The sequence below is a fragment of the Corvus kubaryi genome, unplaced genomic scaffold, assembly GCF_017639235.1.
Source record: "Corvus kubaryi isolate FWS band 111438036 unplaced genomic scaffold, C.kubaryi_AGA036_p1.0 37394, whole genome shotgun sequence".
Lineage (NCBI taxonomy): Eukaryota > Metazoa > Chordata > Aves > Passeriformes > Corvidae > Corvus > Corvus kubaryi.
The window spans coordinates 4,423,199-4,436,750 of record NW_024581133.1 but is presented as its reverse complement, the minus strand read 5'-3'; the positions used below and the strand labels follow the sequence as shown (position 1 = coordinate 4,436,750).

The 13,552-nt window shown below is 41.8% G+C and overlaps 1 protein-coding gene across 1 annotated transcript; it reads right to left on the bottom strand.

Moving 5' to 3' along the window:
• Nucleotides 1-4,860: 4,860 nt before the first annotated feature.
• On the bottom strand, nt 4,861-13,482 carry MESD (mesoderm development LRP chaperone). The gene is made up of 3 exons (XM_042039730.1): nt 13,271-13,482; nt 8,892-9,124; nt 4,861-8,181 (listed from the first exon to the last, which is right to left on the bottom strand). Exons 1-3 carry the CDS (start codon nt 13,472-13,474, stop codon nt 7,917-7,919), a joined length of 702 nt encoding a protein of 233 aa, XP_041895664.1. The 5' UTR covers nt 13,475-13,482; the 3' UTR covers nt 4,861-7,916.
• Nucleotides 13,483-13,552: the final 70 nt, after the last annotated feature.

Sequence of the window (13,552 nt, the reverse complement as noted above, 5' to 3'; positions counted from 1 at the left end):
TTTTTGTCTCCCTGCTTATTTCAAAAGACAAAACCCAAGGGGCCAGGCAGCCCCTGTGTGAGTTTGTTGGCCGGTCCACACAGACCACAGCACATGTCACTGCCTGGTCACAGCTGCAGGATCTGAGAGAGGGAAGGGAAGGAGATGGGAATGGGCAAGGGGATATTACAGCTATGGGAAAGGCCTGTGCTTGGGGCAGGTGGGGCACTATTGGGTGACAGGCCGGGAAACTGGAATGCACCCTGCCTACGTGAGGGGCTCAGGGGGGATGTGAAGAGGGCTCCCCCACACCTCAGTCCTGCCAGCATGCAGGCAGGCATCACTGCTGTGCCACTGCTGCTCTGTGTGTGTGTGTGCACGTGTGTCTGTGTATCTGGGACCAGAGAGGGGGTGAGTGGATGTCTTACCTAAGATTGAAAAGCATAAAACTATAACATATTCTGTTTAATAAAATGTATTTTAATACTTATATTTTATATTATAAAGATAATATCAATTTTTTAAAAGGGTGTTATAGACTAGAATGGAATAGTTTTGCTTGGAAAAGACCTCTAAGGTCATTGAGTCCAACAGTCATAACCAAGCAATCCCAAGTCCACCAATAAAGCCATGTCCAGAAATGCTACATTATAATATATTATGATTTATTTTATATTTATGATATAATAAATATAACAAATAGGTTATAACACAATAAAGTAAATATAATATAATAATAGTATAGTAATATAATATAATATATTAATAATATATTAGTATTAAATATTAATAATATATGTTAATATAATTATTAATGATCTATTAATATATTATAGTAATAATATAGTACCATATATTATAATATATTATATATATTACATATTATTATATATATTATATATTATTATATACTATATAATATAGAATATATAACATATATTATATATATTACATATTATTATATATTAAATATTTATGTAATTAAGTTTTTTTCCCCACAGGATCAAAAATGCTACCTTGCAGTGGCAAGGTAGACTAAAAAGCAAGGATTCTGTGTGTCATTCCAAAGGCTGGGCAGATACTGGTTTAGATCAGTTGCTCTGAAAGTCAAAGCATATATATATATTTTTATATATATAATATAATATATAATATATAATATATAATATATAGTATATAACATATAAATTATATATATTATATGTATATATAATATATATAATAATATATAATATCTAATAAAATATATCACATATAATATATAACATATATAAAATATATTTTATATGTATATATAATATATATAATAATATATAATATCTAATAAAATATATAATTATTATAATATAGTACAGTATATATTAAATTAATCCGGACCAGGCCGTTCCCTGGCCGCGCGCGCCCTCCCGTGGCCGCGCCCGGGCTCCGCTCCCGGCAGGGACATTCCTGCTCAGCCGCTCCCGGGCAGCAAGCGCCAAACGGAGCGGTGACAGCTCCTCTCCCACCTACGAGCTGTAGGGATGCTCCCTCCGCTGCTTCACGGAGCTTTGACTCTCCCCCATCCTCTGGCCCGCAGGAAACGCTGTTTGTCCGTGTCCCCCAACGCAGCGCTTTTTATGCAGCCCCCGCAGGCTGTCAGAGCAGCCCGTCCATCACCTCCGCCTGTAGCTGAACCGCCGGGAGGGGTCCCGGCTCTTTCAGCCTGCAAGGGCTGGATGGCGCTGGAAGGGCGATGCCAGCAGCTGTGTCAGGGGCTCTTCTGCCACACCGCCTTGGGACCGAAGGATGGGGGAGGGATGTGCACAAACCACCGCTGCAGCCACACCCTTCCTTCTTCTTGCATGGCTTCCTCACGAAACACCTTCAGAAACTCCTCCCTCTGGTGACCCCTGTCCATGGCACAGAACCCGGCACGTACACTCGCTGTACAACCTTAAAAACAAAGCACCAGGGAGGGCTCCAGCACACTGCAAACAGATCGGTTTGCGATTTCTGAGTGTAAATCTCAGCTGGGGTGTCTCAGCACTGTCAGGACACGGTAAGAGGCCTGTGATAAGGGAATAGTGACAGGACTCAAGAGGAAATTGCTCCGGAGGAAGTCCCCTACACATAAATCTCTCTCTTCCTTTGTCAGAGGGTGTAATGTGAGATCACGATGACATTAGCAGCAGCACCATAACCCCATCTCCCCTCCTACTGTGTTACTGTAGGATGAGTAGTACAGGATAATGATTCTTAAAGCACAGACACCTCACCTGAAAGCAAAGGGCCTGACAGTTGATAGCAACACTTAAGGAAATTAATGCAGCTCATCTGACTTTTATTTCTGCTTTCCTGTAGACCAGCTCCAGTATTCAAGTGGTACAGCTACATCTCTTGAACATGGTCTACTCTGATTTTCTCACCCCAGAAAGCGAGCCTGTCCTGGCTCATCACTACTAACAGAAATAACAACGTGGCTGAAACACATTTCAGGCCTTAGTTGTGTTATCTGAGAGCTGAGCAATATGGCTCTAATGGTGATGTTATGTGGGAACAGAGGTTGGGAGGAGCGGTGTTAAAATGAAAGTGGTCTGTCCCTCATTAGGTTACACAGCTCATTAGTTCACAACAAACTACCTGGTACCCACATTAAAGGCAAGAAAGTTGTTTTTTCAAAATCTTGTGCTCAACTGCTGTCTTAAATGCCAAAGCATTTGCATGTCTGTGCATCCATTAAGCTTCTGGCAACTCCATCCTGTTATAAGTGCAATTACCTAAAGTCCACACAGTGATTAACATGCTATACAGCACCTGACAGACAGCAGCTGACTATCAGGGGTTGGCAAGGCACAGGGTATGGCTGTGGATACAACTGGCAGGATGAATAATAAAATACTCATATAAAAGTCTCATGTAATTTCAAATATGCACTATTTTGGACACTTCTGAAATATCATTTTAGTTGAGGGGATGAAAACTGACTCGTTTCTAATTTTTTTGCAAAAAGAAGTTGAATGAAATGGAGTTGCACTAGGGACAAGTTAAAAAAAACCCCAGGCCTGCAGGCATGAATCTCAGAAACAACAACAATGGCCACATAAATACATCTGTTAAACCTTTTTGCTTATTTCTTTATTGACTCAGCAAGTGCTCACCCATGATCTTGTTTCCAATACACCCTTGCACTACAATTATTCCTGTATAATTCAGTCTTCCTCACTACAGAGAAAACTTTATGTAAGTTACAGCAAGATCCAGGTCACTTGATGGTGCTGTTCAATCCTTGCACCTTCCAAGCAAATCCAGGGCCTTGCTGTTCACCTCCTTCCAATGCACAGAGAGCCCTGATGACATTTAACGCTGACACCAATTAAGGGAGCTGAACTGATTTAAATATTAATGATTTAATGAGTGCTCAATGCTCTGGTCAGTGCTTCCCACAGAATTAGTGGGCAGGGTGCCAAAACAGAAGTCCAGCCTCTGTTTTAGACACAACTGATAATTACCTTTAAAAGCAGCAGATGTTACAAGCAGTAAAGATGGGCCCACAGTTTTTTTGGAGGTATCAATAAATTACCTAAGGAAAAAAAAAGTTTTGGTTATAAACTTCATGAATTAGAGCATTCCAGTCTCTCTTCTGTAAAAAAAAAAAACCAAGGGTGTCTTCTGTCCCACAGCAAGAAAGACACAGCAATTCTGGAGTAAGAAAGAAAAAACGGTTCTGTTTCTGAGAAGTTGAAGCCTTTGCCAACAAGATGGGGAAGAGGCTGAAGCTCCTTTAACTGTTCCATTTTCCCCTCCCAACATACCAATGTGTATAAGATAATAATAATAAAAAAATACATAACACCAATTTAAAAACCATTAAAATCATTAGTTAACTTAAATGATGGTTAACAGATCTGGTTTTCCTATCACAGAAACAATTGATATAATGCCACTGACAACTCAGCCAGTACCAACACTGCTCTGTTAAGTAGCAGCACACGGGGAAGGAACAAAGCATTTCCCAGCTGCCCCTGGCTAAGGTCTGGCACTGTGCAATGCCTGATTGTTGTGTGTTACAGCAGCTTTTTAAATGCTAATCAAAAACTGCTCTGCACAGAGCTCTTCTGCACCAGAGCCACGGTGTGGCCAAACCCTTCCACCACCTGACTACTACAGGAGAAAAAATACCATCGTCCAAAAATCCTAGTGGAGTGATTTTCCTTCTTGGATCCGAGCAGTTCTAGCATTCCTGGCAATTTTATCCTACCTGAATTCAGTGGGGTTTGTCCTGTTAAAAGGGTACAGCATAAACACAAAACAGTGATATTCAACAGTGATAGAAGTAGAAAATGGTGATGTTCACAAATAGTTCATTTTATCCCAGAATAAGAATTATCAAATAGAAGGGTATCAATGGACCTAGTAGCATGGCAATCTTAATAAAGAAAAACATGACAGTACCAATGAATAAGGCATTTTAAACACAGAGGCATCCTCTCTATTCAGGCACAGGTTCTTTGAATTTCTATAAATATCTGATGCAATTAAAAGTAAAAACCTCTGGAAAAAGCAGTGTTACTCCTTGAATAAAAAAGGAAATGAGCCACAGATAAAAGAATGGAAATAATTTCTAAGCCTTACCATAAACCCATTGAGAACAGTGGCCAAATATCAGATAAAAATAGGTTGTTCCTTATCTTTACAAAATCGTGCTTTAATTTATGATTTCATTTTTGGGACAAAATTGCAAGAGTTCAGGAACAGTGACAGGAAAGTAGATTCTCCTGGAAGTCAAGGCTGACCTGATTGTTCAGAGAAATGCTTTCACCACTCTAAGTTAAGATCAGAAATCCTGTTGTAGTTTGTGTCAGAACAGTTTAAAGGAAAACCCCAAATCAACAAAAGCCTGAATACTTTTTCCAATATTTTATTACATAAAAAGTTGATTGTCCATTGGAAATTTTTCACAAAGTGCAACCACGTCCTGTGTAGTATCACTGACAAACTGTTTTTTCTGAGTAGGACAGCTGGGTTAAAAATTTAACAGTAGCTCAGAAAAGTTAGTTATAGCACTAGAACAGAGAAACCACTATGCTGAGAGGAGAAAGGCAGCAGATGTTTTGTTGTCATGAAAACAGATGATTTTCCACGTACCTCTGTATAGAACTGAAAAAAAAAGGAAATAGTAAGAGCTATAATTACCACCCTACTTGCTGAAATTAGTTTTAAAGGAGGTATCTGAATGTCCTGTATGTGGAGCCAAAACCTGTTACTGAAAGCCTGATAAGCCTCCAAGGGAGAATCCATCTTCCGAGGTGCTCATGGAACATTAGTGACCTTAGGTAATTTTTGAGGATACTTACTTTGATATATACACATATTTATGTGTGTGATAGGGTTTGGGCTTCTTAAATCATCACCAGCCATTTGGTTATGTAGCACTGTCCCAGGACAAGTGCAACTGTCTCCAAGACTTTACCAGTTTTAAAAGGCAATTCAGGTTATTCTTGAGTAATGAACTGTGACAGCAGAGAAAGACTGGCTGGGGCAAAGCAGCTCCTGCCAGACTGCCACATTACACTGACTGGTATATTTCACTATTTGTTGAGTGTAAAGCATGAAAAAGGGAGAAGAGAAATGAAAGACAATAAAAGAAACCTACGTGAAAGCAGCATTTTTTGTTTTATGCCAAAAAACAACTGCCAAGTCATTACACAGATTAAAAACCTAAAAAGAAACGAACAAAAACCCCAAACACTTTGAAATTTGACATGGCAAAAGCCATATGTACACCTGACACGGGCAACTGACTCAGAAACAACCAAACAAATAAAAACCTGGTCAGTTGGCCGGTGAATTTCAACAAAACTCCTTTTAACTACAGAGGGGAAAGACCCAACCTACTGTAAATGTAGATTTATGAATGACTGATGTAGCTATACTCGAAAGCTGGGCTATAGCTATAATGCAGTAATTGTTTCTCCAACAGTCTCAAACCCAATTTGATCAAAAAAGAAATAATAACATTAGGAGAAGTACAAAACTGCACTTCCATGTGTTTCTCATCAAAATCTGAATTGTGATCTCTATACCGTAACTTCAGAAAGCAAAAACTCATTAATATTTCATTTTTGTAGTTTCATCTGACCTCTGTTCTTCCCTTGAGATGAGAAGCAATATTATTTACAAAGGGTGGTGCAAACCCAGAATATGTGACCAAATGATCAATTAGTTACGGACAAGAACTGGACTGCACGTCTCAACTATCCAAATATCTACTGAGACTCTTCTCAACTCCACTGCACATCTGGATTAGTAGTAGAGCACAAAAAGTAATAGTTAATCCTGAAGAAACAAATTTTAATTTTCCACTCAAAACAGGTACAGGCCTGTTTAACGAAGTGCAGCTTTCTTTAATCCTAAATTCATACAAATATAATTAAAATTAAACAGAATGAATCAACTGGAACCTTCACGAACAAAATATAGTCCTTAAATACAGAAACCAAAGATGAATTAGTTTGCCTCTTGAATACATAACCAAATGCAGATCTATTTAAAAGGTTTTACTACTCTGCAAAACAGTACGTTTAGTGACATCTTTTATTTTAGAACAAGGACTCAGTCACAGTTTCATATTTTTGATACTGAAGTATTCCACAAGATCAACCATTATGGTTCAATTAGGAACTTTTATCCAAAACACTTGGATTTTAGCACCTTAAAGAAAAAGTAACACCTTACTAGTGTTGAATGAAGACAGTTGATACTGTGCTCATCCTCTGCAAAATGATGTGGACCTCGCTACTTGGTGCCTTTAGTCCCTAACTGGTAGTAAGGCAGAAGGGAAACAATTCTAAGCAAAGCATTTGACTAAATACAATCTGAATAATAATAAAACCTCCCCAATTATACAAAGTATTGGCTCCCATACATCCAACTTCATAGTATTTGGATCAAGTGATCATTTACAATCAACCACGTCAGTCAGGAATCTGTACCAAGAAAGAAAACCCCACCAAAATCTGGTTATTAAGCATCAGTGATATGTCTAACTCAAAGTTTAACTCTGTGCTGTAACTGGTGCTTTTTCAAATACTTAAACAAACCATTAAATCAGTAAACCAAATTAACTTCAGAGTTAAAGCTATTTCTTCCAGCTCACTGCCTGGGTAACTGGGACATCACTGCCTGGGACACACAGAACATCTGCTTCCATAGGCACGGTCCTTTAGCAGCAGGAGCAACCTGAATGCCCTGGACTCCTCTTTTCACCCTGACACTGCAGGTGCTATAATTCCATTCCCTTCTGAAGGACACAGAGTGTCCTTCCCATACAGATCTGGAGTGCATTAGCAGAGTTCCTACCTAGCTTCCATCACGCTCCTAAGCACTTCCACAGATTTACTGGGACACAACGGGTTGAGTTTATTTTAAAGAAACAGGCAGTCTAACCAAACATGTCCTAAACCCTGTAATTTCAGGCATCTCTGGCCACTATTCTTTGCAACTTTGGGCAATTTTGTGCCAACTGTGTCTATCAAACCATCTTCCAAGAGAATCTTTTCACACTGCACTTGGCTCTCTGACAGCAGCTGTGAATCCATGATTTGCACACCCAAGATGGACACAGCTACTACAGATGAACATCAGAGTATCGAGACCGTAATTCTTCTTTTCCACTGAAGTTTGTGAAGTTAGACACACAGATTTGTATGCTAGTTTTAAACAACAACAAAAGCATAAAAAAATTGCGAACTAAAGCAGTCAATTGCTGGCATGAAGTGTTACCTTTCCTGTAACTAAACAAATGGCCAACAGCAATGAGTAAACTGGTGAATTTCAACACAAATTTAAGCCTCAGTAGTCTCTGTTTCCTTCCTCCCCACCCCCAGAAAGCCCAGGACCTATCAGGAGATTCCCTTCAAGGAGCAGCAGAGCAGGATTCAGTCTGGGTGCCGTGGCTGTCATAGCTCCTCTCGCTGGCTGGTTGCTCGGTTGTCCTCTTTGACGCCGTTAGATTTCTTCTCTGCGTCTTTTTTCTTCTTTGATTTTTCAGGTTTTGTTTTGTTTTTCACTTTCTCATTTCCATCTGCTCCTTTGCCAGGATAAACCTGACCTTCCAGAGTAACATCTGCACACCTTTCCTGATTTACCAGGAAGTCTTTGATCTCCCAGGCGTAGCCACCATCCCGCAGCATAAAGATGGCCCGATTGGAGCCAACAATAAACCTAGAGGAAAAATCCACATTTTTTTCAGTTAACTCTGTGCTTTTCAAACACTCCAGCATTTGCTCAGAGAGCCTCCATGACAGAAGCATATGTTTAAAAGCAAGAAGCTGGTCTTGTTGTTGCCTGGGAATGGGGACAAGAGAACAATCTTCTAGGACATTTAAGAATAAAATGTATGAAGTATATAAATAAATAACCAATGAAGTAAGAACGAGGAAACAAATTTAGAACTAATTTGGCGCTACATAAAATCCACTAACGAACATTAAATTTGCTTTATACATTTACTGCAACCCTTCTCAGCCTCAATACAAGAGTGCAACATTCCTCTGTTTCAAAATTATGCTCTCTCTCAGCGAGAAAGAGCCACATTCTTTAGCAGGGGAACAAAAAACCTTTTGTGGTGAGAAGTCTTCAGAGTGTGATGTTTTCCATCAAGCATATAAAGGCACACTAGTGCAGCTAGAACTGATAAACAGCTGAACCACAGTGAGATAAAAAGAATCTGGGCTATACATACATACATGGTGCATAAACACTGAAGAGGTTTCTGCACCACACCACAAGTTTTGTCACAACTGACACAGAAACAGAGAAATAGTAATGGATGATGGAGGTGGGGAATAGCAGAGGATGAACAGTTGAAAAGGTTTTCAGGAAGAAAGGGCTCTGCAAAGGCAAGAACTTTATCCTCGAGCACAACAGCTCACCTTTGCACGTCGTAGTTTGCATTGAAGAGACTGCCCTGCCACAAGCTGGTGATTTCCTCTGTCTCCTTTTCTGTGGGATTTCCCGACACCGTGACAAACATCATCAAAGTCTTCCCCTTCTTTGTCAGTTTCAGGATGCTTTCAGGCTTGCCTGGATCTATTTTTGAGAAATCTATTGGTGCTGGAGGCCTCTTGTGTTCAGGGAGATCTCCCTCTTCAATGTCATCATCTTTCTGTTTTGAAAAGGACAAGAAAGCTTTAAACTCAGCTGTTTCTCAATTTTTTTTTTTAATTTCTCTTTGTTTAGAGAATAACTGTGCTTTGATAAAATATTTTTTAGCTGAATGATGGAGATTGTGAAACCAAAAGAAATAGTGACCATTATTTCAAGATACTTCACCAAGAGTGCTCTTTGCATTTATAACCCTCCCCTCAAAATGATGCACATTTTCATACTGACAGGTGGAATCTCATTTTATCACATATCGAGAAGTATTTCAGCCTTAAGGCTAATTCAATACAATTCCACCTAGGAAACTCATAAAATAATACTTTTACTTTCTTCACAGTTTCACAAAAATTTATTATGTTTGCAAGATGAAATGGGAAAGTTGCAATAAAAAGCCTCATACACACATATATGAAAAAACCATTCATCTGATCTTGCTTTCAGAGGTCAAAACTCACTTCTGGGAATCATGTGATTGCTTGAGAATTTAAGTTTCCTTACTTTGTATCTTTAAACAACGTAACCCACAAGAATTCAGATTTTCAATGCTTATGCCATAGAAAGACTTTGATTAAAGGTTTCATGTCTTTTCTAATGCACAGATGCAGCTCAGTCTGACAACATAATCACCCAGAGAAAATCACTCCTACAAAAAAGAAAAAAAAGAAAAAAAAAAAACCCTCTTGACGCCTCTGCTGAGGCTGACAGCCATTTAAATATTTGGAAAGGCACAATTCAAACTGCTGCCCCTTAAAACAGCTCACAAGTGTGAGGTGAATATGGTGACAACTTACATTAAGCCAGAACCTGATTTCTGAAACAGTGTTTGTATCATACAATTAAAAAGTAAGAAACAGAACAAAAAACCCCAGAAGTCTTATACTGGCATCCACCCAAGCACTACTGAATGAGCAGGAATTAAGGCAGAAATTTTAGGTGCTGTCGTGACTTCAAAAGGCATCACTCCACTAAGAACATGAACTGTAGCAGCACATAGTGTCCTTCAGAGGCCTCAAAGATCAGGAGCAGAGCTCGACTTCCAGAGCTCAGAGTGCATTACCCTCACATCTCTGCACATGCTTGCTTATACACAAACCCAGCAGCATCCTCCTACAACACCCACGGAGCATCCCATGCCCCTCAAAGGCTATGGTTTCACACAGGTGACCCATGTTCTTTCCCCATCTCATTCCTGCAGTTTGTTGTCTTTCTGACAAGAGTTTAAAGTTCAGAGACCACAGAACAAAAGCTGTCAGAGCCTTAGATTTCATCCTTTCTTTCCTTACTGATTATGTTTGTTTCAAAATTGTTTCAATTTTGCAAGTCTGAAACATGCTTTCAAGTAATTCAGACGCCTTGAAATTTTTGAAATGAGTGAACTGGGAGGGAAGGAGAGCCCAAGGAAAGTCCCTGCCCTCACCAAGTGGGAACATTACTTAGAGGAAGCTGGAGAATGCTCAAATTGGTAAAGCACAGTGAAAATACAAAATCTTATGCGACTGAATGAAAAACGTTCTCCAGAATTAAAAGCAAATTGAACCTGAATTTAATCTGGATTGACTAGAGCAGAGCCAGTTTATTTCAGGGTTTTGAAAGAGAAAGGCAAAAATAAACACTTCCAAATACTCTGTATGAAATATAGACACTGACTTTGGATTTAGTGGCAACACAAGCTACTAACATGTATTACCTATTTTTCCCTTAACTATTTAACGAAATGCTCCTGAAGTTGTACTCTTACATTCTGAACGGGAGTATTACCAGAAGATGCCAAGAGCTCCCCTACAGGGCATTTCTTTTCTTGATCCTGTACAAACTATCATGCAGCAGTGTTTAAAGCTATCTAAAAGGCAAAAAGCTGAAGGAAAAGTGTAAGCTTTTGCTTTGAAAAGTCAAGCAGACTCACTCAAACAGTAACATGAGGTTCCAGAGGGAAAGCATTACATAGACACAGGAAAAACTACATATTCCTTCCCTTGCTCCTCCCTTCAGCTCCCATTCTCAGAAATTTCTCATAAATTTCCCACATTTTGATTTTTAAAAACATTAGTAACATATGCCACTTAATTCCTTTGTCTGTTCAATGATCAGCCGAGCCTGGAAACCCCTGAGCTTGTAACACTATTTAAACTATTTAAAGCACCTGACAAAGAGACCTCCAGCCCAGAATCTCAGTTCTGTGTCCAAGCTCCCCAGGACTCGAGGCTTCTGGAGAGCCCCTTTCCATGAAGAAAATCCTCTGGTGGCTTCCTCCAAGCTCTAGCTGTGCAACTGAAGTACCTCTGCCTCTTTTCCCCGTTGCCCATCCTTGTTTTCCACCAGATCACTCTCCCGGAGTGTGTGTGCAGTCATGCACACGGTGCAAGGGGCAGCACGAGATCCTGGCTGGAGCCACAGACTTAGCCTTGCCAGGCTTGTGGCTGAACCCAAGCATGTCAAAGCCACCATCCTCCAATGGTTTTAGACTAATTGCCATGGAAATAAAAAATACTGGGAAATTGAAATCACTTGAAAGCAATGACATTTGATTCTGTACAGATCTATGCCCTGTGCTCCTCATTCCCGAGCGTAATTTCTGCTCTTACCCAAATTCACAGTGGCCTCTTTGTTTCTCATCCCACTCCATCAAGTACACTCACGCCCTTTCTTCTCCACTCTCCAGCCACCACCCCCTCAAGCCTTTCATATTCCCTATATGTGTCCTGACTCCCACCAGGCAAAATGCCCTACAGCTGACCATCCCAGAGACCCAACTACCCCTGATTGTTGAGCCCTTCCTCAGCCCCTGTTCTGCTTTGTGTGCCTCTGCTCAGGGACACCACCAGCCCGAGCAGTGACTCCCCAGCTGCCCTGCCACATCTGCACACAACTGCATTTGTGTAGCACACCGCGACCTGACCTGGATCACAGACCTGCTCCAGCTGAAAAGAAAAAACCCTGAACAGCCTCCTGACCCACCCACCAGGGCTGGGGCAGAATATACAGCCAAGAGTTACAATAGCATTAACTTGAGTCTCCCTTTCAGCCATCTCATTAAAAAGAAATGCTCACCTTCTAAGATTTTTTTTCCTACAAGGCCACATTTGGTTTAAGCTGGGCAATACTAGGCCTTGATTTTTTAGCAGCTGGGCCTACTGGGTCCTTGACTGACACCACTAACAGAAAAGTGAACTTTGAACTTTTTACTAATTCTTATTTAAAATTTTAACTCTGTTTTCTAAGAATGTCCCTTCCTAAAGGGATATATGCGGTAACAATCCATAGGATGAACAAGTCCGTAATCTGCCAAACAGGACCAAGGCAGGCATCCGTATTTCTCATTACTTTATCTATAACTCAAATATAAAACACACTTCTCCACCTTGACGTACTGCTGCAACTGGTGTTATATGAAACAGAAGCTTTCTCTCTATTGTTTCCTTCAGGGTTTTTTGCAAAATATTCCAGGGAAAAACCTCACGGGAAAGAGTAAATGACAGTGAGGAATGCTCTGGCATTTATCAGAAGATGATGGAACACAACTTAGTGAAAAGAACCTAACAGTGGCATGACACCCACATGGAGAAGAGAGTGATGGGAAACCGCCAAGGAAAGTTAAGGCAGCGGGCTGATAAGGATGAAGGCGACGAGAGAGAGCTGGAATTAGAAGTTGTTACTATGAGGGAAGATAGGAAAGAAACACCAAACCAAAACAACAACGTATCTACTTCGTAAGCGTGAAATAAATATTCCTCCTAGGTATCCACCCCTCGGTCACAAAATGTTTATCTCTCAATACTTCGAAAAAAAGAGCTTTCAGCCAGACGAGGCTGCTGGCAGGCACCGAGCGCCCGGCTGGGTGCTGCGAAGGCGGGACAGGGGCAGCCAGGCAGGGCAGGCTGAGGGCCGCTCACGCCGACTTTGAAACCCACACACACGGACACAGAGCCTCAGAGGAAGAAACCCAGCACCGGCCACCCTCCACCGGGCTCGGGGATCCCTCCCGTCCGGTCCCGGCCAGGCCCGGGGATCCCCGCCTTCCCGGGACCGGGCAGAGCGGCCGCTGCCCCGCGGAGCTGCCCCAGCCCGGCCTGGCCCTGCCGCTCTCGGCAGCCGCGGCGTTCCCTCCGCGTGGTGCGGGCGGACCCCGCGGCCCCGACCCCTCCTGCACCTCCCACTGCTCCAGCAGCCGGGCCATGTCCGCGTCGTTGTAGTCCCGAATGTCCTTCTTCTTGGGCGGCCCGTCCCGCCGCTTCCCCTCGGTGCCGCCGGCCGCGGCCGTCACGCTCAGACACAGCGCCAGGGCCAGCAGCACCCAGCCCGCGGCCGCCGCCATCTTCTGCCGCTCACGGGAAGGCGGCCCCGGCCGCCTCATGGGCGGGAGCAGCGCCGCCGGCCCGGGAGGCGGAGCTGGGAGGGCAGAGAGACGGGGCGGATCGGGAGGAGGAGCTGG

Excerpts from the sequence above, each read along its gene's own strand:
- MESD (XM_042039730.1), bottom strand. The coding sequence starts at position 13,474 with ATGAGGCGGCCGGGGCCGCCTTCCCGTGAGCGGCAGAAGATGGCGGCG. Across the intron at positions 9,125-13,270 it reads GGCTGCTGGAGCAGTGGGAG|AAAGATGATGACATTGAAGA; the intron begins GTGCAGGAGGGG and ends TTTTCAAAACAG. Across the intron at positions 8,182-8,891 it reads GCAAACTACGACGTGCAAAG|GTTTATTGTTGGCTCCAATC; the intron begins GTGAGCTGTTGT and ends TTTTTCCTCTAG.